Genomic DNA, 25,026 nt, shown 5'->3' with positions numbered 1-25,026 from the left:
TCTTCATCCACAAAAAGGCTAATACACGCCCGCATGTAACATTCGGGAGGCTACATAACCTGTACTTCTTCAATTGATCACAGGCAGATGTGTCTCAGAAGTCTACTACGTTGTCGTCTACATGAATATGCCAACATCTGAAAAGACTGCGAGGACCTCATGATGTCATAGTACTAGCCAAATTGTACAGATAATGCTCTAAACGAGGAAGGCAGTCGATCTTCCGCTAAAATCTTGACGATTCGGGCTCTTGTTCATCTGAATCTTCTTCCTCCTCTTCCTCTTCTTCCTCTTCCTCCTCCTCTTCCGACTCCGACTCAGTCCAATCCTCCTCGCCCGTTGACGAATCCCACGGCTCAGGCGACGCAGAGGAGCGGCTTTCTTCCGCATCCGTGGCGCTTTCGTCATCTTCTTCCTCGGTGCTCAGCTCCAGCTCTGAACTGTTAATATCGCCATCTTCGTATTTCCGCCTCAACTTCAGTCGCCTCTGATTCTTCTTTACCCAAAGCCTATGATCTTCCTTCTTTTGTTCCCGCGCTTGCTCTTCTTCTCTCTCCCGTCTCCTAATTGCTTCCGCTTGTCTGACCCGAAATTCTTCATCTTCCCTCCTCCTACGAGCCATGAACGCTTTCTGTTCACGCTCCTTGTGTTCCTTCGTGTTTTGTATCGCATTCCAAGTCACCCTTTTCGCTTGCCCATTTGCGAGCTCCTCTACGGAACCCATGTCGCATTGCATCCTCATGTACCCATTTCCTGCGAACCACATCTTGATTTCCCGACACCGACTCGATGTTTTTACGACAATGGGCTCGAGTGAAGCCTCCTGTGGCCAGTCAAACGGTTTGAAATCTCCTTTGATCTGTCTGGGTCCAACGATAGTGCCATAAGTTTCCGGGCGGCCACAGTGGCAGTCCATGAAATCCACTTCTGCGTCAGGATCATGAAACTCGATCCATTGATTTACGCAAAACTGTTTAAACTCCATGTTGTCGATATTCCAAAGCAGGAATTCCGTAAAGACTTCGCTTGAGAAAAGACTCCACTTGCCGTGCTTGACGTAAGGGTTATAGATGCCCGGGGCGGGCTTGCCTTCTTCCAACGTCTTTTTTAGCGACACGAACGCTGCACTGACTTGGGCGTCGCGCTCCATTACTTCTTTGATATGATCGACATTTAGTTCGCGAATGATGTTTTCGGGGTCGCCGCGAGGAACACCACCAATCTTCCAATGCACATCAAGTCGACGGCGGAGTGGCACTCGTTCCATTGCTTCAATGTACCTGGTAATCTCTGATCTGGCTTCCCTCAAGCCATCGGGCACGGGATCAGGCGGCGGGTCTTCTGGTTCAATTCTGATCCTCTTGTGCGCTCGTACAGAGGCCTCAGTGGACCTCTCATGACGAGCAGTCGCGGTGCGCTTTGGTGGCATGTTTGATGGCGATTTTGTGTTTCCAGAGAAGGGTTCGTACTTCTCCGCAACCGACGTGGAAGTGTTGGGCCTTATTTGTGCCGCGCGAGAGGAGTTGCAAGGATGCGCGCCGCCACCGACCGGAGCAACCCTTGCAATGCCTAGATAGTCGCTATCTACCAGGACTGAAACTACTCCGGAATGCGAGAGATGTTTTAGGGAAGCTGGATTGTGGGCTCTGTTGTTCTCTTCGCGCAGGTCCTGTGACGATGCAATTGCAGCTATTACGAGTTGAACATCGCCAAGGTAGGGTAGGTTGAATACGTCACGGTCGCCAGTTTGATCTCTTGTGATCCGTGCTCCTCCCTACGAAAGGCATAGTTTGAGCTGGAGTATTCCTGGGCGAAAGTTACAGATCATCACATTCCAGCTCTGAATCATAACCGAAAAAACAAGCAATGGGTATTGTGATGCAGCGTTTCGTTTGTATTGTACACATTGCGGATCATCATGATATCCTCATGTCACATATGATACATGCGCAGTGCTCGCCGGTGCGCGGTCCTGAACCCTCGACGTAGCAAAACGTGGGGTAAAGCTTCCCTCTCCTCTCCGGCCCTCTTCCGGCACAGTTCTTTTTCCTGCCCCCTGCGCTATCATGAATCTGCACAAGCGAAGAGTATGCCGTCCATCCATGCCATGCATGCCAAAAGTAGATCCCTACAACTCCAAAAGTGTGGTTGATGCCGCGTATCTTACACAATGACTTCTCCGTGGTCGACGTGGTTCGGCCGCCACTTGCTCGTATCCAACTCGCCCTCCATGCTGCTCGGGACGGTAACCTCGACCGGCTTGTATAGATACCATGCCTTCAATGCTGCTGCCGCTGCTCTTGTCTTGGCCTCATCTAATGAACTGCCTGATCCCTCTCCTAGCTTGTCCTTTCCGCTGTATACCCCAACCACAAACACAGGATGTCTGCTTAGACGACCAGTTTCTGAGATCAATCGGGCGACCGGTGGCTCGAAGCCCTCTCGTGCGCATAACCGTGAAAGATCGCGTGTCGGCATTCTGAAGTCGAAAATCGTGCTGATGTCGAGATGTCGGCTCAGGAAGTGGTCACGGAAAAAGCGCTTGACGAGCGGGGAGCCCAGGTGTACGTGTAATGCGCCGATGAGTGCTCGGACGAAGGACTGTGCTGCCTCTTCCAGTGGTACTGGCGTGCCTTGTAGCGCGTGCGGGCTGGGTGCGGCATTGTCGGAGCCAAATTCGTCTGTCTTCATGATCTTGTGTGTGGTGGTAATATTCCACTTCCAGGGTGCTTGCCGCCTCAACTCTGCTGGGAGAGCATCACCCGATTGTATCCTCTTGAATTGTAACAAGCCAGGGTCGACTTCACCACCCGGCTCCGCCGCCGCCTCGATACCCCATTCGCTTGCGATTGTGGTCAACGCTCTCGGTCCGATGTATGCCTCTGTTGCGGCGAAGACGACGTCCATTGGCAGGCGTGGGTAGTTGCATAGAAGCCACTCGGAAGTGTAGTAGCCCAGCAGCTGGCGTCCGAGTATTGATAGCGAGGCATTATTGAAGGCGGGGTTTGGGTCGGCGGAGGGGTGGATGAGGGTTCGTGCGAGAACCGGGAGGGGAAAGCGAGGTGGGAGAGATAATCGACTGCGGAGGGCGTATAATTTTGTCGAACGTTCGGCGGCACTGGGATGTGGAGATGGGAGGCTCTCGAGCGGGAGACGCCTTCTTGGTCTGGGTGTCGACGTTGACGGTGTGGCAGAGTTTGCGGCAATCTCGAGTTCCAATTCACCGTCGTCCGGAATTGCTACTGTGCTCTGGAACCGAGCCTGTGTCCGGTGGCTATGAGGTATAATGCTTCTCCGCACGTTCTTTGCCGCTGTGTATGGGCACGAGGGCCGGCGTGGCGAGGGTGCACCCAGCAATTGCGAGGCGCATCGCGATATGGGTATCCGCTTCATTAAGACAAAATGTAGGAGAAGACGGCAGCAGGATCAGGAGAGGCGGAGTCGGCAGCAGCAGCAATTGGCCGGTCGTGTGTTCACACAGGTCATGATCGCGACTGCCAAAGAATTTCCGCCAAGCTTCGGGGCCCGTGCTAGCCCTCCCATGCGACAGCGACCTCAGGGCAGCTCCGCAACAGCAACCCCACGAACCCGCACAACCACCTTTACAATGGGCGGAGGAGGAAAGATCCCGTATGAACAGCCCGCCAATCGCTTGCCAGTGCAGAGTTGACGTCGACTAGATACCCCAAGCACGTCTGGTCGCCGGCCGGTGGTTGGTACGCCCAACCCGCCAACTGGAAAGCCAACACGGCCGTCGTAGGCCTCGCCCTCGGCAGCATCGTCGGCATGGCCTGGATGCTCAGCGCAAACCGCGAGTACCGCGACAAGATGCCCGAACGCCACCGATTCTTCCCCAGCCGATAGTACGACATCCACGGATATCCTCAGATCAGACTTGGAAGCTAACAACAGACAGCTGGACCAAACAGATTCGGGAACACGAGCGGAAACAAGACCAGAGCATCATCGAGAAGACTCTTGAAGGTTAGATTGGTTGGGAGTGGGGGAGAGGGAACAGCGACCGCGACTATGGCTGTATATAACTAGCCAGGCGCTGCTTGAAATCTGAAAGCCTATCTTCGACACGAACCCCGTTCCACGTCTCCCCGTCTGCTGATTGTGAGAGAACGGGCATACCGACTTGCTCAATGGCGAAGCTCGCCGAGATGGACCCCCAAATCGCAGCCTCCTCGAGATACCCTGGTACCCGAACCAGGCCGACCGCCAGTCCACCGAGAAAGCTGTTGCCTCCTCCTGTAGGGTCTTCCACCTTCTCTGCTGACTGGTGGTACGCAGGCATCCATTTGCGCAGCCCTTTGCCTAACCCTTTGCGCATAACCAGGCAACCGTCTTTCCCACAACGCACGACGACCCCACCATTGTCATCACCGACCCCACTGTCTAGCCACTGACCGCATAGCTCTTCGATTGTTCGGAAATCCACATGATCCTTCCCGTCGGTGTTCTTGCCAAAGAAGCCGCCAAGTTCCCCGTGGTTTGGACTGACAATGTCGACATGTTTTAGCGCCTTCAGGCAATTATCGTACTCTTCGGGCGTACAAAGATCAGGAACAGGCTCCCAGATGAATATTGGCCGAGGAATATGAGCCGAGTTAGGGTGTTGCTTGCGCAATGCAATGATGTTCTCAACCAGATCGATGCAACGTAACGGGGAACAGATCAGATGAAACGACTTGGACCACAACAGGTCTGTATCCCTCAGATCCTCATGATCCACGCGTAACTTCGGTGTCAAGTATCGAAAGGCTTCGTCAGAGTGATTAGACATGTGATCACTCACAAACTAGACACAGACACTCACCTCGATGCTCGTTTTCACCAGTATATCCATTCCAACCTCGCGTAGTCAGCCGGTTGGGCGTCTCACGTATCAGTGCACCTGTCTTCCATTGTGCAATAAAGTCGCGCAGTTCAGGTGGGAAGTCAGACCCGCAGTCTACAATCCAACCCACAGACTCTGATTGTGGCGGCGGGGAGAAGATGCGTGCGCCTAACGCGGAATATGATCCAGCTCCGCCAACGATGTCTTTGACTGGCGGCTTTGGTGGGGGAAACTCGATCTCATCTTGACAAGTTCAGTGGCTTGCCTGTGTTGAGTTATATCTGACGCATACCGATGATGAACATTCCCAGCGTGCAAAAGTCGATCTTGCCATAGTGGTCGTTTTCTGTGTCGGCCATGTTGGATGTTTCCATGTCGCCTTGTGTAGATCGCAAGGTTGATAGTCTGCCGCTGACGTGCATGTCTCGAACGGACCAGGCTTGGCTGCAGACGGCTAGCGCAACGTGGGCAGCCGTGGCCATGCGCCGGGGAGAGCTGACCCAGTGAGGTTCTGCCTGCAATTGTGCTTTTCCAATTAAATATCTCCGACAGTCCTCATATTCCTATCATCGAGAGCTTGGATTGCTGGATCACAGCCTCTCTCTACTCCGAACCAGCCAGATCGCGTCGCACGAGCTGCAGCGTGCCGCGGCTGCCCCTTCCCCGAGCATTCAAGATACCTGTCCTACCTTGCAAACGCTGCGACGTGCCTTCTCCACATGGCGAACAACATGAATAACCTGACGACGCTGATCAAGCGGTAAGTACCTTCCGTCCGAGACTATCACCTACCAGCATCCGAACCCATCATCCTACAACACTCTGCGCATCCCGCATCCTCTATGAAACGACCCCACGATGGCTCCCAGGCCCGAACAAGCACACATCCTCGGTCGACAGGGGCAAATACAGCTCGCAGCAGACAATGTACTGACGAACATGGTCCGCAGGCTCGAAGCTGCCACCTCGCGTCTCGAAGACATCGCGAGCACCTCCCTTCCCAGCAGCGGCGATGGAGCTGCCAGCCTCAATGGAGCGTCCACCGAGGCTACTCCAGGCGTCACCGCGGCCAACACAAGTGCCAGCACCCCCAAACTCGTCGCGGAAAGCGCACCACCGGCGATTGAGGCATTCGATGAGCTCGTCAGCTCGGACCTGAAGAACTGGCTGGACCTGAGCAGCAAGCTGGGAAGCGTCATTGAGGGCCAGTCCAAAGCCGTCGAGGGCGCATTCGCCGCCCAGCGCCAGTTCCTCTTCATCGCGAACAAGGCCAAGAAGCCCGACGACCGCACTCTCATGGAGCTGCTCAAGGACCTCCAGGCGAGCATGGAGAAGACGGACGAGTTCCGACAGAGCAACCGCGACCCTGCGCTCAAGGACTCCGTCTCCATGGTCGCCGATGGTGTCGGATCGCTTGGTTGGGTCACAATTGGCCAGGGCGGAGGCATGAAGCCCCATGAGCACATCAACGAGCTGTTTGGAGGAGCTCAGATGTACGGCAACAAAGTGCTTAAGGAGTACCGGGACAAGTAAGACTTCTACCGTTCTACGCGAGCAAGCACTAACAAATCCAGGCCCGACGGTGAAGCCCATGTCAAGTGGGTGCAAGCCTACTACAAGCTGTTCAAGGCTCTCGCCGAATACGCAAAGAAGCACCACGCTACGGGTGTAGCCTGGAACAGCAACGGCATCGACGCCAAAGACGCCGCAAAGGAAATCTCCTCGGCACCTCTCTCTGGCGCGTCCAACATTCCTCCACCACCACCCGCTCCTCCAGCAGGAGGCGTCCCAGCACCGCCTGGTCCTCCACCACCACCGGGCCCACCGCCGCCACCAGGTGCCGCACCAGTGGCCAAGAAGGCCGCGCCCGACATGAACGCTGTCTTTGGCGATCTCAACAAGGGCTCAGATGTTACAAAGGGGCTTAAGAAGGTCGACCCAAGCCAGATGACGCATAAGAACCCATCATTGCGAGCAGGCGCATCGGTTCCTACACGAAGCGACAGCAACGACAGTCTCAGGAGTAAGAGTCCTGCGCCGCCTAAGGCGAAGAAGCCGGAGAGCATGCGGACGAAGAAGCCACCGAAGAAGGAGCTGGACGGAAACAAGTGGATAATAGTATGTATCCTTGGTGAAGAGGATAGCTTCACTACTGACACCCCCATAGGACAACTTCGACTCCCCAGGCGAGACACTCGAAATCGACGCCGAAATCAACCACTCCATCCTCATCTCGCGCTGCAAAAACACCACCATCCGCATCAATGGCAAAGCCAACGCGCTTTCGCTCGACAACTCCTCCCGCACATCCCTCATCATCGACTCGCTAGTCAGCTCCGTAGACGTCATCAAGTGCCCCAACTTTGCGCTGCAGGTCCTCGGAACCCTCCCCACCATCCTCCTCGACCAGGTCGACGGCGCGACCGTATACCTATCCAAGGACTCGCTAGCAACTGAGGTCTTCACAAGCAAGTGCAGTAGTATCAACATCAACCTGCCGACTGAGGATGACTACGCTGAGAACCCGTTGCCGGAACAGATCAGGAGCTATGTCAAGGATGGTAAGCTTGTTAGTGAGATTGTGGAACATGCGGGTTAGATGGTGTCTTCTAGTGTGCTGTGCTCTCGTGAATAGGCATCTTGGATATCCGCTGCGTTGCGTGGGTGTGACTGCTACTTGATTTGCATAGCTAGCTTGGCTGGTGCGGACGGAGTGGGTAGCTTCGCGTCTGTAGGATAGATCTGTATAGACCGTTATTACTACACACGCAAATGGCCTTTTCTCACGATGAGCTCGAGTGCAGGGGCTTCTTTCTTGGTGATGCTAGTGAACTTGTCATACTCTCATCGTAGGGACATGGCCGTAACAGCTGACGGCACAGTAATCTTCTTCGTTAGCCTGGAGGTATTCGTTGTGGTCCACGGCAACGCAGCGGCATGTAGTAGATATTGTGTGCTTCCGGATACATCGTCAGCTCTACAATATGATCATCGTCAGTGTCATGTCAACGGTAAAGATGGGAATAGCAAGTTTCATTGGTAGCCGCAGCTACATATAGAGAGTACAACATGATCATGAAAGAGAAGTACGATAAGATCATGGCATAGCATGCTTAATAGCGTCATGCTGACATGTATCAACACCCACTCCACCGCACCGAACCATCATGCGAAGTTGTCCACCAGTGTCAATGAAGATACTCATGGCCGAGATCCGATGTTGCTTTCGATTGGCGAAGGGATTGCTCCGCCGGTTCTCCTAACTGGCGAGGCCATTGCCACGCCAGCGCGAGCAGACTTCATGAGTATAAGGCTTTGATCACCATTGTGAATCGCTCACGATTATCGTCCATCCAGTCTTCATCCAAGTCTTTGTCCAAGTTTCCGACGAGATCCCAATCATACAGGAGATGGTCCAAGAAACAGTCAACATGAAACGAAAGGGTAGAGTCCGGATCTTCCGCGGAGTGCGAGGTGTAGTCGTTGACGAACCAACGCGCTAGTCGAAGTAGCCCCAGTTTTTCCTTACCTGGGTATGTTAATGAAGATACACCAGAAGCCATCATTTGGTACTCACGTAAGCCATCGAATAGTATGGATGGGTAGTCTTCTTCATCTTGGGTGGCGGGCACCGACTGAGTACTCGCATCCACCATACGGGTCTCCTCCTCGGTGACATACACGCGGACGTGTGAAGCTCTGAGGCTATGTGAAACGGTAACGGTGGTGGTGCCGAGCTTCTGTTCATTGGTATGGTCGATACGAGGACGCTTCGTTGGACGTGAGTTGTCATCGGGGACCAGAGCAGTTGGTGGCATCACTGACGGTACCATTGTACCACCAGCGGCAGACCCTTCAGCGATACTTCCCGACTGAAGACTGCTGCAAGAGATGGTGCTAGTACTCAGCATTTTCTTGACGCAATTGCCAACGAACCAACCCATCGCGGTAGTCAGGTCAGTCTCAGCGACGTTGGAGATCGCAGCGTGTGTTTCTGCGAAGAGCGGCTTTGCGAAGTAACGTAGTGCAGCAATTGAGATTGTGGTTTCGCTGTAAAACTTCGGTGACTCATCCAGTCGGTCCACGAATTGTCTGATGAAGTCTTCTTGAAGGGGCACGAGTGACTCAGCTGCTGCCCGTGTCATGACGCCGGCAGCGACGGCAAGGTTAGCCTTGAATTGTATGGCATGGCGGGACGAAGACATTGGAAAGACAAGCGGAGACGAGCGATATCGAATGAAGTTGAAAGCAAGCAGGATGTGAAGCGAAGCAGTGGAAACGAGAACGTCGCTTGATTGTGGTGTGGGTGGATGTGAGTGGAAGTGAGGAGGAAAGGTACGGGGGCTTCTCATGTACTCGAGTGCTTACTGCGGCCTGGGTGGGTGACCATTGTTTACCGACGCGTCCATGATGTCAGATTCTGTACGGATGTCGCGTCTGCGTCCTGGGGAAGGAGCCACCTGGGCACGGTCTGACCTCTACCCACGCACAAGAAACATCTCCGTATCAACCACAACGTTCCAGTGCGCGCTCACTTGAAGGCACTTCCGTGCATACATCCACATCTTCAGAGCGTTCGAGTCTATGCGTCCCTTCAAGAGCCGAGCGTATTTCACCCGTCCATCTGCTCTTTCCCTGATCGTCAGATGTTCGCACGATCCGGAGGGAAGGAATCAATGACAATGATGTAGACGACGCAAGTACCAGCGAGCACTCACTATTCACACCAAGTTCACATCGTCTAGTTGTTGAAACCTTTTGTCGCACTCAATTGATGTGTTCTCTGTCTTTGACTTCCCTCAGTTCCTCCCGTCCTTGCTTATCCTGCTTCAACCTCCTGAATAGATGCCCAGGTGAGACCTGAACAAGACCTGAGCGGGGCTCGAGTGAGTCTTGGGTACAAGCCTCACTCAGGCTTCGTTCAAGTCTTATCTAGATGATATCATAGCTCTACTCAAGCGCCGGTACGGTCGGCTCCGCAGTCTCCTTGTATTCCTTGTACTCTCCAAAGTCGACAAAGGTGTCTGCATCGACAAGCTCTTTCAACGGATCTGGGTAGCCAGCTTCGACCTTGTAGCTATGGAATCGTCAGCCGTAAAGCCACGTCATTCTTTTGTGGTTAGTACCAGAAAAATGGTGCGTCTGCGGTAACAAACAAGATCTCGGCGCCTTCAGCCTCCTTCACCGCGTCCATGAACTCGTTCCACTTTGTAAAACTATCCTCCTCGTGAGATAGATAGACCTATCAAATTTAGTCACATGTGTGTTATGCTCCTGAATACTCACTTGGAACAACATGCTGACTAGAAGCCGACCTTGTGCGTCTTCAGCGCCGGTAGACTTGGGAGTGGCGCGCTTTCGGGGCGCAGGTGTGCGGTCGGCCATTGCGGATGTGAATGGATTAAGGGTAGAGTTGGTTTCGAGTATTGGAATTTGATAGTGTTGCTATGGTGTCGGTGTCCATGCGCTTGATGAAGTGAGAGACATCGACTCTAGACTGCAACCGGTGTAGCGCCATGTAACACTAGGACACCTCTCCAGAAGTGAGAGGTTCTCTCTTGATCATCATATTCGTCTATCACGACCGCAAACGACTTATCTGTTTTGCGCCCGAACATGAAGCCAAGCGGATAGACGAGGACAGAACTCCATTGGGAATACCGGGGACATGTGAGTGATCTGCAGAGTCAGAGAAAGACAAATTACTAGCGTTCAACGGTTGCGTGAATGGCGTCCTCTTAGCTAAAAGGTAACTTGTGATCATTGCTCTAGATGCTCGCTGGATGCCGCGCCGCTAATAAGAATGCTATGGAATGAGGAGCAAATGAAAAGAAAGAATTTACCAAGTGAATCATCCAAATGGGGTCGCAAGAAGGGGTATCAAAGGTCCGACCCAAATCCAGTACGGACAAGATATGAAGAAAGTAAAAAAGGGCTCTTTGCCTATCGCCCATCATCGGCGTATTCTCGATGAAGTCGTGTCTGAGGCGTTGTAGGGCTCCGTCTCATCCCGAGCTGTCAAGTTTCACACTCAACATTGGCTTCGGCATGCCATATGCCCGACAACCATCAAAAGCCGATGTCTAACATGTTTCGCCAAGTATCACCCTAGCGCGAGCTTCATGTCTGACACGCTGTTCGAAGTCCGAGCCTTCGATTACCAACCACCCGCTGGTTCTAACCTGCGGGTCTGCGTCTGGAAATAACCATCGAAGACGCTTAGCTCCGGTTTTCGTGGCGCGTGATGCTCCGAGATGTCGACCAGCGTCGCGGTTGTTGCACCGTTGACGCCGAGCGATGCTGCCGCCTGTCCACTGTAACCGCCGCCGTCCAAGCTACGTCGTCTTCCGCCTGTAGCTTTGCCGCTGTTTAGGCTGGCTAGCACAAAGCGCATCTTAATCCTCTCTTTCGGTCCGGATAGGAGCATCTTCTCAATGATAGTCAGCCAGTCGGCTTCCGCTTTCAGCTGCCTCAGCTTCCTTCCAGAGCCGATGAGCCCGTTTCGGAGATTCGAGGTGGTGGCAGCGTGGAGCCGGTTTCGCCAACTTGCCACCCGGTCGAGATGGGCATGGTATGATGCATCCTGGGTATTCGCAGCCCGGTATTGCGCAAACACTGATAGTGACTGGCCTTGTGCGACTGTCATCATCGACAAGAAAACACAGCCCAGCGAGAAAACATCTGCCATTCTCTTACCACGTGAGACAATAGCCTCTGGTGCAGCGTAGACGTATGACTGGTCTTGGAAGTATGTGTGTAGCTGGTCCAGGCGCTGGGAGTTCGCCATTGTCGGACTGAACGTGTCGATGCTCTGCCCAATGTCGAATGGAGCAAGCAGAATGCGCGCACCATCAATCAGGATTTTGCGAGGCCGGATGCTACGATGACAAATGGACTGCGAATGGAGATATTCAAGAGCGGATGATAAGTCACCCATCCAGTCAACCAGCAACTTCGAGCGGTTTGGGTCGCTTCCAGGGAGCGCGAGGAAATCGTCCAGAGTGTATTGTGCTTTCTCTGTGAGAATGCCGACGTGACTCGGCTGAGCGTACGAGCAAAGCAACTTTGCAATGTTCTTGTGCTCATATTGCTTGAACTTGTTGATCTGGTCCAACAGCGCAGCTTTTTGAGCGGAGCGAGCAGTGACAAAGCGCTTTCGCACAAGCACACGATCCTCGCTGCTACCTTGCATCTTGACCCAGTCGACGCTCTTCTCAGAATTGCGCGACGATCGGATAAGACTGACGTGCTGTAGTGGCACTGTTTCGCGTGCGGTGTAGTCGACATGTGCTCCCGTCAACGGTAATTCCTTGGATGTGGCACGCCATTGTTCATCGACAACTTTGCGCGCATTACCCACAATACCTTGGAGACGGTCCTCTGGGAATGGCAAGCTCTCGTCTCGAAGATCGAAGAAGGAAGCCTGGCGCCACGAGGCAACATCGTCGCAGACGAACAAGAGAATTGCGAGCCTGGGGTTCGACAACGTCCACTGCCATATTTTCTTGACTAGGCCAGCATCCCATCCCTGCTTCCGTACGAGCTCGTAGAACCAACCGGAAAGAGACTGGCCCTGTGAAGACAAGATTGATGTGTTGATGTATCCGTTTACCAGCGGAACAAGGGGAGCAGCAGGTTGTCGGTATGGGTTCATGGGTGACCCCGGGTAATCGCCATTCCTGAACGACTCACCCGAAGCTGAGGGAGGCGGTGACATGGGCGCAAATCCTGCTACCGGATTAATGACCCTTATTGGCTGGGGGGCGATGGGCTGGGGCGTTGTCGATCGGCTGGTGTATTGCGGGGTATGTTTTGGGCTGCCTTTGGGCGACGATGAGTCGGACGACTTGTTCGAATATGTCGAAGCTGGGCTGACCATTACGTTCGACCACGGGTTGTTGTTCGTTGTTGTGGGCGTCGTACTCCGGCTGGTGGCGGATGAGGCGGACGAGACTGTTGGAGATGCGGTCTCGCGGTTGTTGTACCACGATTGATCATCGTCTCGGAGGTTGACCATGGATATGGTGTGCTGGAGACTGTATTGGGGTTTGGGATATTGCATCGCAGGCGTCCGCCACGGCGAGTTCGAGGCGTGCTGCATTGCGTACAGGTGGTCGGCGCGTGACCAACGAAGAGCGTCCTCGAGGAATGTTAGATGTTTGCAGCGACTGTGGACTTGCCTCGTGTGGGCTTGTGACGATGTGCAAAAACAAACAAAGAGAATGAGCGTAACAGAGCGAGAAACGTGAGAGCCTTGAAGGACAACTTGGGTCCAGGTGCCCTGGTCTGCAGATGAAGTACAGCGGGACCCTTCGGGCAGAGTCGACCGCTTACACTGTGACAAGCCCAAATAAGGCTGCCCCAAGTAGAGGTCTAGAGGCTTTTGATGTGCTGGCAGTTAGTGCCCGCATTTTGCAACACATTAGTGGAGGATGACAATATATGGGCATAGGCAGTGGGTGTATGTGTTGGGCGAATGCACGCTGGGCACAAGCGCACCCATGTGGATTAGTTGTATGCAGGCGAACGTGGCCACCTCAGAGTCGCCTTCGTCGTCAAAGGCGTATCGTGTGCATATGTTCGCAGCCCATACTTTCCCGTATGGTGCCAGATCATCGAGCAGTCTGATATGGAGCGCGCGATCCGTCCCGTACCCAGTAAGTGTGGTCGGCAGTGTGCCTGACTATGCGTGCGTTGCGCGACAAGGCCGCTAAGTTGCTGCAGGACTAAGACCACACGACGAGCAACGGACGCAGGACGCAGGACCTCTGTGTTCTGGTACACAGTGAATAACTATTGGCATAAAGGGAGATACCGCGGATATGCGCGTTGGGGTATTGGCCGGGTGGAGGTTGGGACACGAGGTTTCACAGCTCACCGTCTCTTCTCGGCACACGCACCGGGAACAACTAATGTCCGTGTGGCTTCGGGAGTGACGTGCTTCGACAGCAGCGAGGCGGCTGGGTCCGTTGGGCGGTATTGAAGATGCGGTCGATGTTGTACAGTTGTCCAGGTGTTGCGCCCGGCGACCCGCCTGTATCAGCGCGAGTGTCGCAGGTCCAAGATGACAGCGGCCGCTACCCGTGTCAACATCGCCCGTTTCTGAGGAAGCACGCGCCGGAAGCCACACCGCAGGAGATTTTGCGATGCACCGATGGCGCAGCGGAGGCTGGTGCGATGGGAAACTCAGGATATCGGCTTCTGCACGGCTTGAGGGTGAAACCGAGAAGCCGGGAGAGGCGGCACACGACGATGCTATTGGCTCGGAGGACGACGTCACGTGCCCTACTAGCGCACACCTGAAGCGCCCCTAGTTTTAGCATCGTTCCCCGACTCCAGACCTCAACACCAATTGTCTCAAGGGGCCCAGCATCGTCATGCCCAGTGCGCCCCCACTCCCGAACGGTTCGATCTCCAGGCCACAGCTTGGTTGGCTCCCACCAAATGCGGCTCTACTATGCTAAATTAAGCTTCTTCTTAGTCGCCACGGGATCAACGCATAGAAATGTCGTGTGCCACCCGTCACAGCCTCAAGCAGAGTCCGTCTCAACTCTGTTATGGAGCCTCAAGCCAGTCTTGGTGCTGCTTTTCGAGTCTGGTGCCCGACCTGAGTCACGCCATTGCGAGCCGTTCTCGTCCGATCCACCCATTGCCGTGATTCGCACACCGCGTTTCTTCATGCTCGCGTGTTCGACTTTTCTAATTCCCTTTTGCTAATGACACTTCTAATGCCCGTTTCTTTTCAGCAGTGATTAGCTTTTGCTTCGTCGTTCTTTCTTCGCTCGCCACTTTCTTTCTCGTAAGCTGCTGGGCAGCCCGGCCACCTTCGCACTACCGACTTTAATTTTCCGGCGTCGACTAATACTACCTCGACCATGTTTTTCAAGAGCGCTTTCGTAGGCACTCTGCTTGCTGCTGGACACGCAACTGCCTTCAAGGGCCCCCAAGTGAACGCGCTTCTCGAGCCAGGCCAGGACGTGGAGGAGGTACTTCGGAGGGACGCAGAGCTCATGGCAACCCTTACGCAAAGACAAGATGCCAACTCTGCCGATACAGCACCGCTAGCATCGCTGACACCCGCGACTGGTGATGCGTCGGGTGTCGATCAAGCGAAGTGGGAGCAACAGACAAAGGAAGCATGTATGAGCACGCTCAGCAATCTCAACGGCCAAGCGTCGAACCCGAGTGGAATCGCCGTGTGCTACAACCTACCTTTCCTTGACAACAAGACGGGTGTCTTCCAGGCGGAGCTCCGAATGTATAATGTATCAGCTCCCATCAACCCATGGGTTGGCGTTACCGCGGCCGATGTCAGCATGACACTTTCGTACCTCGGTGCGACAGTGCAGAACATGCAAGGCAACTTTACCAAGCGAGACCTCAGCTGGCCAGTCAGTGAGGGTATGCTGGTTGAGAGGCAGGACATCAACACCATGACGGAACTCAAGGTCCTCATGTATGTCGGAAGGATTAATGAGAACCTGATGGGTTCCGCCATGACCCAGTACGTATCCCTCTTCGTCGTTCATACTTCTGTCTCTAACATATTTGCAGAGAATCCCTCCAGCCCCTTCTCATCCCGCAAATCGACCTCGCTGCGCGAAACCCTGCAACCGGCCAGGACGTCGAAACCACTCTCTCATCCCAGGAGGCATCATTTGTCAATGGTATCTTCTCCAAGGCAGGCAACGCTCCCACCAACGCAGACCCCCAAGCCGCAGCATCCGCATCCGCTGCCGTCTCCTCGGCCGCACCGTTCATCATCCCCGGAACTGCCTTGGCTTTCTTCCCAATCGGTCTGGTTGTCACATCCGTATGGGCGCTCTTCTTCTTCCTTGCCGTTGGATTCGGAACATACGGTCGCATCCAATACCGTGACCAATACAGGAGGCGTGTACGCGCTGAGTTGGCACGTGGCGTCCGCACCATCTAATACCCACCTTGGTGTCCCTGTTCATTGCTTGGCTATTTCTAAGAGCTAGTATCGGAAGTTTAGGCTACTATGAAGATTACGTTCGCTGCTATACCCCTTCCCTTTTACACCTTGTACATAATTCTGGTGGCGATGGAGCTAGCTCCTCCCACCATCTTCCCAGCAGCATCCCGGCGATGAGTCCCTACATGTTCTCAGCAGCGTGATTAGAAAAGCACATTCAAGCAAGTAAAACAATGGAAAACTCAGTATTGTCGAACATCTCTTGGCTTCCGCGTTACCCGTATCCCGTCATGTCTTTCACTCCAATTATCATCGAGTTCACGGTCGTAACCGTTAGTTAGGTCGCACATGGTACGCACGCGCTTCCGTCTAGACCATCAGAGACTGCCTCTAGTCGACGCTGGCTTGATCGCCTCTGCCTTTTTGTCTCGCGGTCTTGCAACCCAGCCTAATCGAGGTGTTTTCCGGTTTTGGTAGGTCCCAATCTGCTTTGAGAGGTAAGTGGCTCGGATCCGCAGTGGCTTTTGACGATACTACAAGCGCCCTACAATACGAGACTCGGCGGAGGCGAGCATTCTCTCGCTGTAAGATCATGGTGAGACTAGATACAGACTAATTCGCTGCAGTGATTTTGGCAGTATCTTGGCCTTGGCCACCACGCCGACATTCATTCACGAAAACCCAACTTCAATTGCTATGCCGCGCTGTTCTACAAGCGAATGACTATCGCAAGCGTCTCCTCCCACTCTGATATTGGCTCCATCTTCAAGAAAGTCTCGGAATTGAAGCGGAAGTCGTGGAGCTCGCAACAGGACCGTTTGCATCGTTGCCACGCGCCGCCACTCGGGCCCAGTGCAAAGCGCCTTCACCGGACCAACGAGTGACCACTTTGTCTCTTCAATTGCTGACACCCACCGATCAAGTCGAACAATCGCTATTAGCACATACTTTACACTCCTTAGCCCGCTGCGCGACACTGCTCTTCTTCTCAGGCCTCACGCTCATTCAACAACATTGCCATCGCTCCCTCACTGTCAATATTAACAATCGCGCTCTCAATATACGTTCATTTGGACCCCTCGGAAGGACTACGTATACCACCAGATATCGGAGTAACATGAAGACCTTCGCCATCATCCTCGCGCTCGCCGCCACCATTGTGTCCGCCACGCCCGCCGCAGACGAGGGCACCACGCTCGTCACACGCGACGCCAACTGCGATTTTTGCTTGGAGCGCTACGAATTCTGCCTCAAGGTAAGCGATAGGCCAAGTAGGAAATCTTCATGCGATCCACACTGACGAGGCTGCAGAACGGCCACACTGAGGGACAGAAGGGTTGCAAACAGACCTGCGTTGAGCATGTGTGCCACGTGTACCGCTACCAGGGCCATGAGGTAAGTCTTCTTGTCTTGCTGCAGTTGAGGTGGAGTGAACGATACTGACTTGATGGGAATAGTGCAAGGACTGCGGTGGCGATTTCGACAAGTGCCGTGAGAAATCGCGATATGTCTAGGTGACGGACTGTCATGCGATACCTTGGATCTCCCGGTCCATGCCAACATGGTTCGCAAGATGTAGAATGAGGCGTAGTTTACACAGAGGGGGTCTTGGGAGTCGCCTTGGGGTTGTGCATGGCAGTCATGGCTACTGAATGTACATTGGATACGAATGAACCACCTTCACTGCTAATGCGACTTTTCCATAAAAACTACGTGTCTTTTTATTCGCGAAGATTTAGCTCACAGCTTAAAGCTTGCCCTTTGCTGTAGCCCACTCTCCCTTCTCCACCCTCTCACATATTTCCTTGATGGTCTTGGCAGCCCATTCAAAGTCCGCCATCTCCAAGTACACCTGTCCACTCAACCTCGTCCACCATACACCTCCATACCATTTCATCATAATGAAGGTACCATACTCTTCACAGCTAAGCCTCTCCATGAAGTCCCTGATCAGGTTGCCAACCTCTTCCTTGTCTATGCCATTCTTAGTCGCGATGTCTTGAGCCAGGGACGGCGATATCGGCAGGCGAACATTAGACAAACAACACTGTCCTAGCGTGCCAGTGCTGTTTTCCATGACTTCAGTGCCAAGAACGCTGGCGACGTGTTTACCCGCTTCACGGGCGAGCGTTTGGCAATAGTCCATGATGACGGTCTCGCCTCCGAGAGATTCGCGCCACTTCAAGGCTGCGGGTACGCACAAGTAGGGGCTGTTGTCGATGGTACCCACAAACTCGAAGTTGCTGACGAAGGTCGATTTATCCGGGCTGACGAACGCCGATTTTGGCATAGGCGAATCGACCTTTTCGCCCTTGGGTGTGAAGCCGTGGGATGTGGGGAGTGTGCTGCGTATGATGTCTTGGTTTCGGTGGGCGACGTGGAAGATTGCGCAGCCGCGGGGGACGTGGAGCCATCTATGCTGGATTAGTATAATTGGATGTAAAACGACAAGAGACCAAACTGACTTGTGGCAGTTGCTCACGAAGAAATCGGGATCTAATGCACCCAAATCGATGTTCAAGTGACCAACCCCATGGGCCCCATCGATGCAGCTCATGACGCCAAGCTCTTTGCACTTTTGCGTCAAGCGCTCGAACGGCATCCTGACACCGGGAGCACTAACCACAGTATCGAAGACTGCGATTCGCACTTTCCCACCTTTGCTCTCTACCTCTTTGACCTTCTTCTCAAACTCGGTTAGCAGCCAGTCGTCTTCTACGGGATAGGTGTATGCGATCTTGACACTCTCCGCGGGGGTAGTCTCAGTGACGTATGATACAGTCTTCTCGCAAGCTCCATAGATGGTACTGAAGATGAGGATATGCTCGCCAGGTTCGAAGACGATGTTGCGAAGAACGGTGTTTACACCAGTGCTGGCGTTGGGTACGAACACCAGAGTTGAAGCAGGTGTGTTGAGCAGCTACAGCGTTGTTAGTAAGAGCAGTTGAAGAATGGATATGCAGCAGTTGAAGGCTGCATAGGTAGTTGCATGTGGTAAATGTTTCCTGTAATGACATAAAGATGAGTAACATGCCTTCGCCATGTCTTCCCGAGCTTCATCGAGGATAACAGGGTATCTGTATCTGATGAAGGGATCTGGGCGACCTTCACATTCATCCTGGAAATCGCGCATAGTGTCGCGGACCGTGCGAGGGATGGTACCAAAGGAGCCTGATTCCGTTTAGCATACGTCTAGAAAATATATCTCGCCAGAGATATCTGAGCAAACATGCCCATGAAACTATCAGGCGATGCTGCTGATGTATGGAAGGTTGAAAGAGCCATGAACATACCGTGGTTCAAGTTCAGAAATCCTTGCTTAAAGCAAAACTCCTTCTCCCTCAATTCCTTTCCGAACTTGACTCCATCCTTCGTCTTGACCTCCAGGGCGGCGTTGTTTGAACTTGACGTCATGACTCAAACTATTCGGACGATATTGTTTGTATCATGGAAAGTCCAACGAGACACGTCTAGTTATATAGATATCCAAGATGTGACTCAATGTTGTTGTGACTGTTTCCCTGATATCGCTTGGCGGATGAATCTGGGACCGCAGGGCGTATGTAACAAAGCGTTAGCGTGGAACGATTGACCAATCAGCGTTGACAGCGGATAGAAACGGCGGGGATGTGGGGTCAACACATACGAGGAAGAACATCATGACTGTTGAGTCCTGTGCAGGTCGCGTCCTCTGCATAACTTTCGCCAACAGCGGCTGCAATGTCAAGTATCTCCGTCAGATCAGCCGGAACTTGGGGAGGAAGTTGGATAGCTTGCAGCGAGTCATACTACCCGGGCCAAGGGCGAACAGCTCCGTGCCACGACACCTGGTGTTCGAAAGGCAGCATTAGCATGCTGCGTGATGTGCAGCCTACACTTCGAGGTACAATATACATGCGTGCAAGTAACCTCTTCGGAGAAAGAGCGCTGCAGTTCGGCCATATTTCCGTCCTATGACCGCTCGCGACGACTCAACACGCGGGCCGCGCTCGTTGGCTGCGTAGCTATCCCGCGCCACCTAGATATTCCGCGGGCAGCATTTATGGATTCCTCATGTCCCAAGTACCAGGCCCTGTTAAGACGTTCACTGCTAGTCGAACATTCAGTATTTTCCAAAGTCTGCGATTATGAGACAACTGACATCATTCCCAACCATCGACGTCCTAGTAATAGGCGGAGGAAATGCGGGCTTCTCCGCTGCAACAGCCGCCGCAGAAGCTGGAGCACGCCGGGTCGTTCTTATCGAAAAGGCACCAGAAGATTGGGCCGGAGGTAACAGCTACTTCACAGCAGGCGCCTTCCGCACCGTGCACAATGGCACCAGCGACCTCCTACCCATCGTCAACAACGTCGATACCGAAACAGCAAAACTCATAGACATGGAACCATACACCAAAGATGATTTCCAGGAAGATATGGATCGAGTATGTTCCGGTCGTTCAGATCCAGCCCTAAGCAAAGCGCTCATCTCAGAATCCAACGAAGCCGTAAAATGGCTCGCAAGCAACGGCATCAGATACCAACTCTCTTTCAACCGCCAAGCCTACAAGATAAACGGCCGCTACAAGTTCTGGGGCGGCATGGCCCTCAAGACGCAAGATGGTGGAAAAGGCCTCATCGAAGATCACCAAGCCTGCGCCCGCAGACACGGAATCGAAGTATACTACTCTACACCCGCCAAACGCATTGTAATCTCTCTCTCCGGTGCCATCACCGGCGTTGTCGTAGACTACAAGGGTATGTCCACGCACATACCCACCAAAGCCGTCATCCTCGCTGCCGGAGGCTTCGAAGCAAACCCACGCATGCGCGCCCAATACCTGGGTCCAAACTGGGATCTCGCGCGCGTCCGCGGCACACCCTTCAACACCGGCGAAGTCCTCGAGTACGCCATCCGCGACGTGGATGCGAAGCAAGCAGGGAACTGGTCTGGGTGCCATTCTACCTGCTGGGATGCTAATGCGCCCGCTAACAGCGGCGACCGGCTTATCTCGAACGAGTTCACCAAGTCAGGGTATCCACTCGGCTTGATGGTTAACACAGAGGGAAGAAGGTTTGTAGACGAGGGCATCGATATGCGGAACTACACGTATGCGAAGTTTGGGCGGGCGATACATGGGCAGCCGGATGGGGTGGCGTGGCAGGTTTGGGATCAGAGGGTTGTGGGGTGGTTGAGGGAGGAGGAGTATAGGGATGAGAGGGTGGAGAAGGTTTGGGGGAAGACGGTCGAAGAGTTGGCGGGAAAGTTGGCGGGGGAGGGTGGGTTGGATGCGCCGGAGAGGTTTGTAGAGACGGTGAAGGAGTATAATGAGGCGGTTTTTGCGTCCATGGCTGAGAATCCGAAGAGGAAGTGGGATCCGGCGGTGAAGGATGGGCTTACTACGCAGTCATCGAAGAAGAAGCTGGAGCTGGCGAAGTCGAATTGGGCGTTACCGCTTGATAAAGGCCCATTCATGGCTGTCAAGGTATGTTGCGGCGTAACCTTCACGTTCGGAGGCTTGGCTGTCAATCCGGAAACTTCAGCTGTTATATCGAACTCTGGAAGAGAGGTTACAGGGCTGTTTTGTGTTGGCGAGATGGTGGGTGGTTTGTTCTATGGCAATTATCCTGGAGGTAGCGGCTTGACTTCTGGGGCGGTCTTTGGAAGGAGAGCAGGAACGGCAGCGGCGAGGTTAGCTGCTATCGGGGATACTACGATGTCCTCAAAGCGGCCGGCGATTCTATCACTTTTATAACAGGCAATGAGAAGTACGATTGCAGTTGGTATGCTCAGATACTGAATGTCAATACAAAGTTTCTAATGGCTATATAGTGGTCGTACTGCTGGGGTACTCCGTGCAAGCAGCAAGTGCTAAAAAAAAAGACCGTCATGGCGACCTTGTACCGTACGACCCGTCAAAAACATGTCGAACCCCTTCAGGACATATCTCGGTGTTTGGCGTAAGTCGGTATAAGTCATCTTGTCCGTATCAGGAATCCGACTCCTCGAGCTCTTCTGTTGACGATAGTTCTCCCGGCGCCCCGATATCGATCTTCTTGAAACGTGCAGCATACCACCACGATGGATTGCTATCTCTGAACTGTTCGAAGATTTTAAAGCCACCATACCGGAAATCTCTACTCAACCGGGGATATACACAACCCTCAGCGGGCCACTCCATTTCTGTGTCGATCACGCACACATCCTGTGCTGCATCCAACATGTGCTCGTCTGACACGTACTTTACCACGTGGTAGTCTGTATTGTGTGTTCCTTCGATCGCCAGATCAGGATCGTTGCCCACATGAGGCTGGTGGTGGTGTTCGGGACCGACAAAGACGATGTGACGAGGATCTAGCAGCCATAGCTCTTTCAGATTGAAGTCCGCTAGCTTGTGTAGCAGACTACACCAATCCCCATGACTGCTCGCGAGAAGAATATGTCCCAATGCAAGGCGCTCCAGGTTCGGAAAGAAGTTGAGAATGTTTAGGATATCCCATTCATCGAAGGAGTACTGATAGTCTGACATCAATCGGAACTCTTTCAAGTTCTCGAGTCGGTACCACACCTCTGAGGACCATGGGCCTAAATCAAAAGGTGCACCGAATGGTCCGCCGTCACCGATCGATATCTCAGGAGTCTTCGAGAGTGCTATCTCCAAGTATTCTAGATTTACCAGCTCTTCAAGGCCACCGGAGTTCATCAATGGCCCAGTCATGGGACGGGTGATATTGATAGCGACGCGTGTCAGCGTCTTCGGGAACCACTGCAATAGATCGCTTTCCCTAAAAGAGGTGCTGTGAAAGGGATCACCCCTTCCTGAGATTGCGCAATACGATGCCTTGTTACCGAGTAATGGACTCTCGACACTTTTCAACCAGAGGTGGGACTCCTGAAAAGCCTCCATGATTCTGGGGAAGATCCATCCGCTCTCCAGCTGAACGCCCCACCAAGAGTATTCGCCTTCTTTCAGTGCTGGATATCCGTACCTGGAGCGTTCTGGGCCTCCTCGGAAGCAAGTCTCAAGGGAAACGCGGTCTGACTCGGATACTTCCCACTTGGGCCAGGTTCCATGGAGGCAATTTGGGTGTATGGGGTAGTATCGAAAGTGCTCTACCCAGCTGATCTTGCGCAACAGATGTACTAGGTACTGCGTCACTGGATTCTCCTTGTCGAGCTCGTCACGCCCAGTACCCCAGCGGTCGTACTCTCCGAGGGTAACAAGGCCCAGATCCATACCACAGATCGTGATTCTCTGATTAAACCAACGAGTGTATTTTGGAATTTCAGTGATCTCCTCAAGTACTGGGAGTCGATGGTTGTACCACACAAGAGGTGTCCGGGAAACTATGTCGACAAAGTCGCGTATCAAAACATCCGACTCGAACCAGCGACGCGCGACGAGCCGACAATTGAGTACTGTGCGGACGGAGGGCTTGCAAAGTCCGTCAAATCGCTCGCTAATGGGCGCCCGTTCTGTATGGATGATATGGACGAAAACATCGTCGAGTATCTCTTGTGGTAATTTCTCCATGGTCGGCCGTAGTAGAAACCTGTTCTATGAATTGAGAGGACGAGGAGAGGAAGCGCGCATAGTTTTATAGCAAAGGCTTACGCGTTCGTCAACAGTTTCCTGTGACCATACAAACGGTGCATACATTACGGAGAGGTAATACGCCCTACCAATGTGAATCTGCAAACGCCCAATGCTGTGAGATCTGACCAAACGATCACCTGGGGCGATATGAATGACACATGCACGTCAACCTAGAGAAAAAGTGGACACCCTAGGGTCTACATCGATGTTAACACACCCACTTTGCATGTACTCATCTTAATGTAGTCTGCAGACCCGTCCAGTTTTTCCCTTGTATGAGGTGCATGTGTTCGACAGCGATCAAACGCTTCTGCTCCACGTGCTCAGGTGTTGTTGCGACAGAACACGTGGAACCCGGGTATCGATAAAACCAAAACGCCTTGTCCAAGCCCAGATTTCAATTATCTACCTTCTTCTCGTTTTCTTAGGCGCTGGCTTTGGTTTCGCGCGATTCGTTCGGCGAGTAGTTGGCGCACTGTCTTCTTCAGACTCGGCACTAGATTCTTCATCGTCATCATCTTCGTCCTCTTCTTCTGCGGATTCAGATACGGTGCTCTGGGCCTTACTGTTCTTTGCAGCGTTAGCTCCAGCCTTAGTACCCTTGCCGCCCTTTGCAGCTTTGCCTGTCCTTATGTTCTTTGCGTTCTTGGGTACGGGAGTGGCTTCGGTCACACTCTCAGCCTTTTGCGAGTGCACGCCATCGGGGAGGTCTTTCAGTAGGCCGATGCCTGGCGCGTAGAGATCTTTGTATTTTTGGATGGGCGTCATGGGTGGCGACGAGCCGGCCGCAGAAGATTCACGATGGAAGCGCTGATGCCACATGAGCATGCCATACTCGTCTTCTGGCAGCTCGAACTCGGGCATGTTGTTGGCGTCGTCTGGGTCTAGCGGGTCGGGGTCTTCGGAGAAAGCAAACTCGTTCTCGCGCGTATCGAGGGCGTCCAGGTCATATAGCTGCGACAGCTTCTTCCAGACACCGGGTATGCGCGTGTGAGGAGCGTCGTCACTCGCGAAGCCATGCGAGCGCATGTCGGTATGGATGGAGATCATGCGAAAGTGCTTGTGCATACCTGAGGATGTCAATCACGTGTCTGATAATAGAGTGCGCTATGTCGTACCGGTAGGCTTCCACTTCATCATGCTTTTCAACAGCTGTGTCTCCTGCTCGTCGGCCCACGGATCGCTGAGCAGCTCATCTTGCGACTGCACGACGCCAGAGTCTTGCGGTGTTTGGGGCTGAGTGTCGCGCAGGGGCGTTGAAGCTGCACTGGCCTTTGCCTTCTTTCGGGGCGGCATGTTGTGATGTTTGGTGTTGGGAGTGAAGGGAAGTGAGTGAAGGAAACGCGCAGTCGCGAGCTGCAGGTACAGTGACGGAAGGCGCAAGGGTCCGCGTAGGGCTGAGTCGCCAAAACCATGGCGCGTCATACCCCTCCCTCACCCTCGACTACTCCACATCCGCCGCCATGGATGCGCGTGATTCGATTCACGACGTCTTCAGTACCGACCACCTGTGGAGGCAGCCTTCCTTTTTTGACGATGAGTCTCAAGAGTCGTCGCTCTTCGCTCCCCTCGAGCTAGACAGTGGGTCGTCGCGTCTTTCCATCCGAGCATGTGAACGCGTTGCTGACCAGCCACAGTCTCCTCAATCAGATTCGACCATCCTTACGCGC

At 53.4% G+C, this 25,026-nt stretch overlaps 14 protein-coding genes across 14 annotated transcripts; 5 read left to right on the top strand and 9 right to left on the bottom strand.

Moving 5' to 3' along the window:
- Positions 1 to 226: 226 nt before the first annotated feature.
- Positions 227 to 1,429, bottom strand: J4E88_011000 (uncharacterized protein; the record flags this gene model as incomplete). The annotated part of the gene is made up of 1 exon (XM_049404590.1): positions 227 to 1,429. One exon carries the CDS (start codon positions 1,427 to 1,429, stop codon positions 227 to 229), a length of 1,203 nt encoding a protein of 400 aa, XP_049249655.1.
- A 734-nt stretch (positions 1,430 to 2,163) lies between these two features.
- Positions 2,164 to 3,393, bottom strand: J4E88_010999 (uncharacterized protein; the record flags this gene model as incomplete). Its single annotated transcript, XM_049404589.1, has 1 exon — positions 2,164 to 3,393. One exon carries the CDS (start codon positions 3,391 to 3,393, stop codon positions 2,164 to 2,166), a length of 1,230 nt encoding a protein of 409 aa, XP_049249654.1.
- A 214-nt stretch (positions 3,394 to 3,607) lies between these two features.
- On the top strand, positions 3,608 to 3,989 carry J4E88_010998 (uncharacterized protein; the record flags this gene model as incomplete). Its single annotated transcript, XM_049404588.1, has 3 exons — positions 3,608 to 3,630; positions 3,681 to 3,863; positions 3,917 to 3,989. 3 exons carry the CDS (start codon positions 3,608 to 3,610, stop codon positions 3,987 to 3,989), a joined length of 279 nt encoding a protein of 92 aa, XP_049249653.1.
- Positions 3,990 to 4,027: 38 nt separating this feature from the next.
- J4E88_010997 (uncharacterized protein) lies at positions 4,028 to 5,202 on the bottom strand (the record flags this gene model as incomplete). The annotated part of the gene is made up of 3 exons (XM_049404587.1): positions 4,028 to 4,548; positions 4,889 to 5,086; positions 5,136 to 5,202. The coding sequence occupies 3 exons, from the start codon at positions 5,200 to 5,202 to the stop codon at positions 4,028 to 4,030; spliced, it is 786 nt and encodes a 261-aa protein (XP_049249652.1).
- Positions 5,203 to 5,562: 360 nt separating this feature from the next.
- Positions 5,563 to 7,442, top strand: J4E88_010996 (uncharacterized protein; the record flags this gene model as incomplete). Its single annotated transcript, XM_049404586.1, has 4 exons — positions 5,563 to 5,603; positions 5,794 to 6,372; positions 6,418 to 6,961; positions 7,011 to 7,442. 4 exons carry the CDS (start codon positions 5,563 to 5,565, stop codon positions 7,440 to 7,442), a joined length of 1,596 nt encoding a protein of 531 aa, XP_049249651.1.
- A 700-nt stretch (positions 7,443 to 8,142) lies between these two features.
- J4E88_010995 (uncharacterized protein) lies at positions 8,143 to 9,048 on the bottom strand (the record flags this gene model as incomplete). The annotated part of the gene is made up of 2 exons (XM_049404585.1): positions 8,143 to 8,372; positions 8,421 to 9,048. The coding sequence occupies 2 exons, from the start codon at positions 9,046 to 9,048 to the stop codon at positions 8,143 to 8,145; spliced, it is 858 nt and encodes a 285-aa protein (XP_049249650.1).
- Positions 9,049 to 9,793: 745 nt separating this feature from the next.
- Positions 9,794 to 10,228, bottom strand: J4E88_010994 (uncharacterized protein; the record flags this gene model as incomplete). The annotated part of the gene is made up of 3 exons (XM_049404584.1): positions 9,794 to 9,920; positions 9,970 to 10,085; positions 10,130 to 10,228. 3 exons carry the CDS (start codon positions 10,226 to 10,228, stop codon positions 9,794 to 9,796), a joined length of 342 nt encoding a protein of 113 aa, XP_049249649.1.
- A 772-nt stretch (positions 10,229 to 11,000) lies between these two features.
- Positions 11,001 to 12,497, bottom strand: J4E88_010993 (uncharacterized protein; the record flags this gene model as incomplete). Its single annotated transcript, XM_049404583.1, has 1 exon — positions 11,001 to 12,497. The coding sequence occupies one exon, from the start codon at positions 12,495 to 12,497 to the stop codon at positions 11,001 to 11,003; it is 1,497 nt and encodes a 498-aa protein (XP_049249648.1).
- A 2,221-nt stretch (positions 12,498 to 14,718) lies between these two features.
- On the top strand, positions 14,719 to 15,776 carry J4E88_010992 (uncharacterized protein; the record flags this gene model as incomplete). Its single annotated transcript, XM_049404582.1, has 2 exons — positions 14,719 to 15,347; positions 15,398 to 15,776. The coding sequence occupies 2 exons, from the start codon at positions 14,719 to 14,721 to the stop codon at positions 15,774 to 15,776; spliced, it is 1,008 nt and encodes a 335-aa protein (XP_049249647.1).
- Positions 15,777 to 16,896: 1,120 nt separating this feature from the next.
- On the top strand, positions 16,897 to 17,293 carry J4E88_010991 (uncharacterized protein; the record flags this gene model as incomplete). The annotated part of the gene is made up of 3 exons (XM_049404581.1): positions 16,897 to 17,034; positions 17,091 to 17,174; positions 17,237 to 17,293. 3 exons carry the CDS (start codon positions 16,897 to 16,899, stop codon positions 17,291 to 17,293), a joined length of 279 nt encoding a protein of 92 aa, XP_049249646.1.
- A 233-nt stretch (positions 17,294 to 17,526) lies between these two features.
- J4E88_010990 (uncharacterized protein) lies at positions 17,527 to 18,896 on the bottom strand (the record flags this gene model as incomplete). Its single annotated transcript, XM_049404580.1, has 3 exons — positions 17,527 to 18,193; positions 18,245 to 18,699; positions 18,891 to 18,896. The coding sequence occupies 3 exons, from the start codon at positions 18,894 to 18,896 to the stop codon at positions 17,527 to 17,529; spliced, it is 1,128 nt and encodes a 375-aa protein (XP_049249645.1).
- Positions 18,897 to 19,906: 1,010 nt separating this feature from the next.
- J4E88_010989 (uncharacterized protein) lies at positions 19,907 to 21,514 on the top strand (the record flags this gene model as incomplete). Its single annotated transcript, XM_049404579.1, has 1 exon — positions 19,907 to 21,514. One exon carries the CDS (start codon positions 19,907 to 19,909, stop codon positions 21,512 to 21,514), a length of 1,608 nt encoding a protein of 535 aa, XP_049249644.1.
- A 234-nt stretch (positions 21,515 to 21,748) lies between these two features.
- J4E88_010988 (uncharacterized protein) lies at positions 21,749 to 23,293 on the bottom strand (the record flags this gene model as incomplete). The annotated part of the gene is made up of 1 exon (XM_049404578.1): positions 21,749 to 23,293. One exon carries the CDS (start codon positions 23,291 to 23,293, stop codon positions 21,749 to 21,751), a length of 1,545 nt encoding a protein of 514 aa, XP_049249643.1.
- A 468-nt stretch (positions 23,294 to 23,761) lies between these two features.
- Positions 23,762 to 24,652, bottom strand: J4E88_010987 (uncharacterized protein; the record flags this gene model as incomplete). The annotated part of the gene is made up of 2 exons (XM_049404577.1): positions 23,762 to 24,426; positions 24,475 to 24,652. The coding sequence occupies 2 exons, from the start codon at positions 24,650 to 24,652 to the stop codon at positions 23,762 to 23,764; spliced, it is 843 nt and encodes a 280-aa protein (XP_049249642.1).
- Positions 24,653 to 25,026: the final 374 nt, after the last annotated feature.

The sequence above is a fragment of the Alternaria novae-zelandiae genome (genome assembly GCF_023758075.1).
Source record: "Alternaria novae-zelandiae strain BMP 2774 chromosome Unknown scaffold_51, whole genome shotgun sequence".
Lineage (NCBI taxonomy): Eukaryota > Fungi > Ascomycota > Dothideomycetes > Pleosporales > Pleosporaceae > Alternaria > Alternaria novae-zelandiae.
This window is presented reverse-complemented; position numbering and strand designations above follow the sequence as displayed.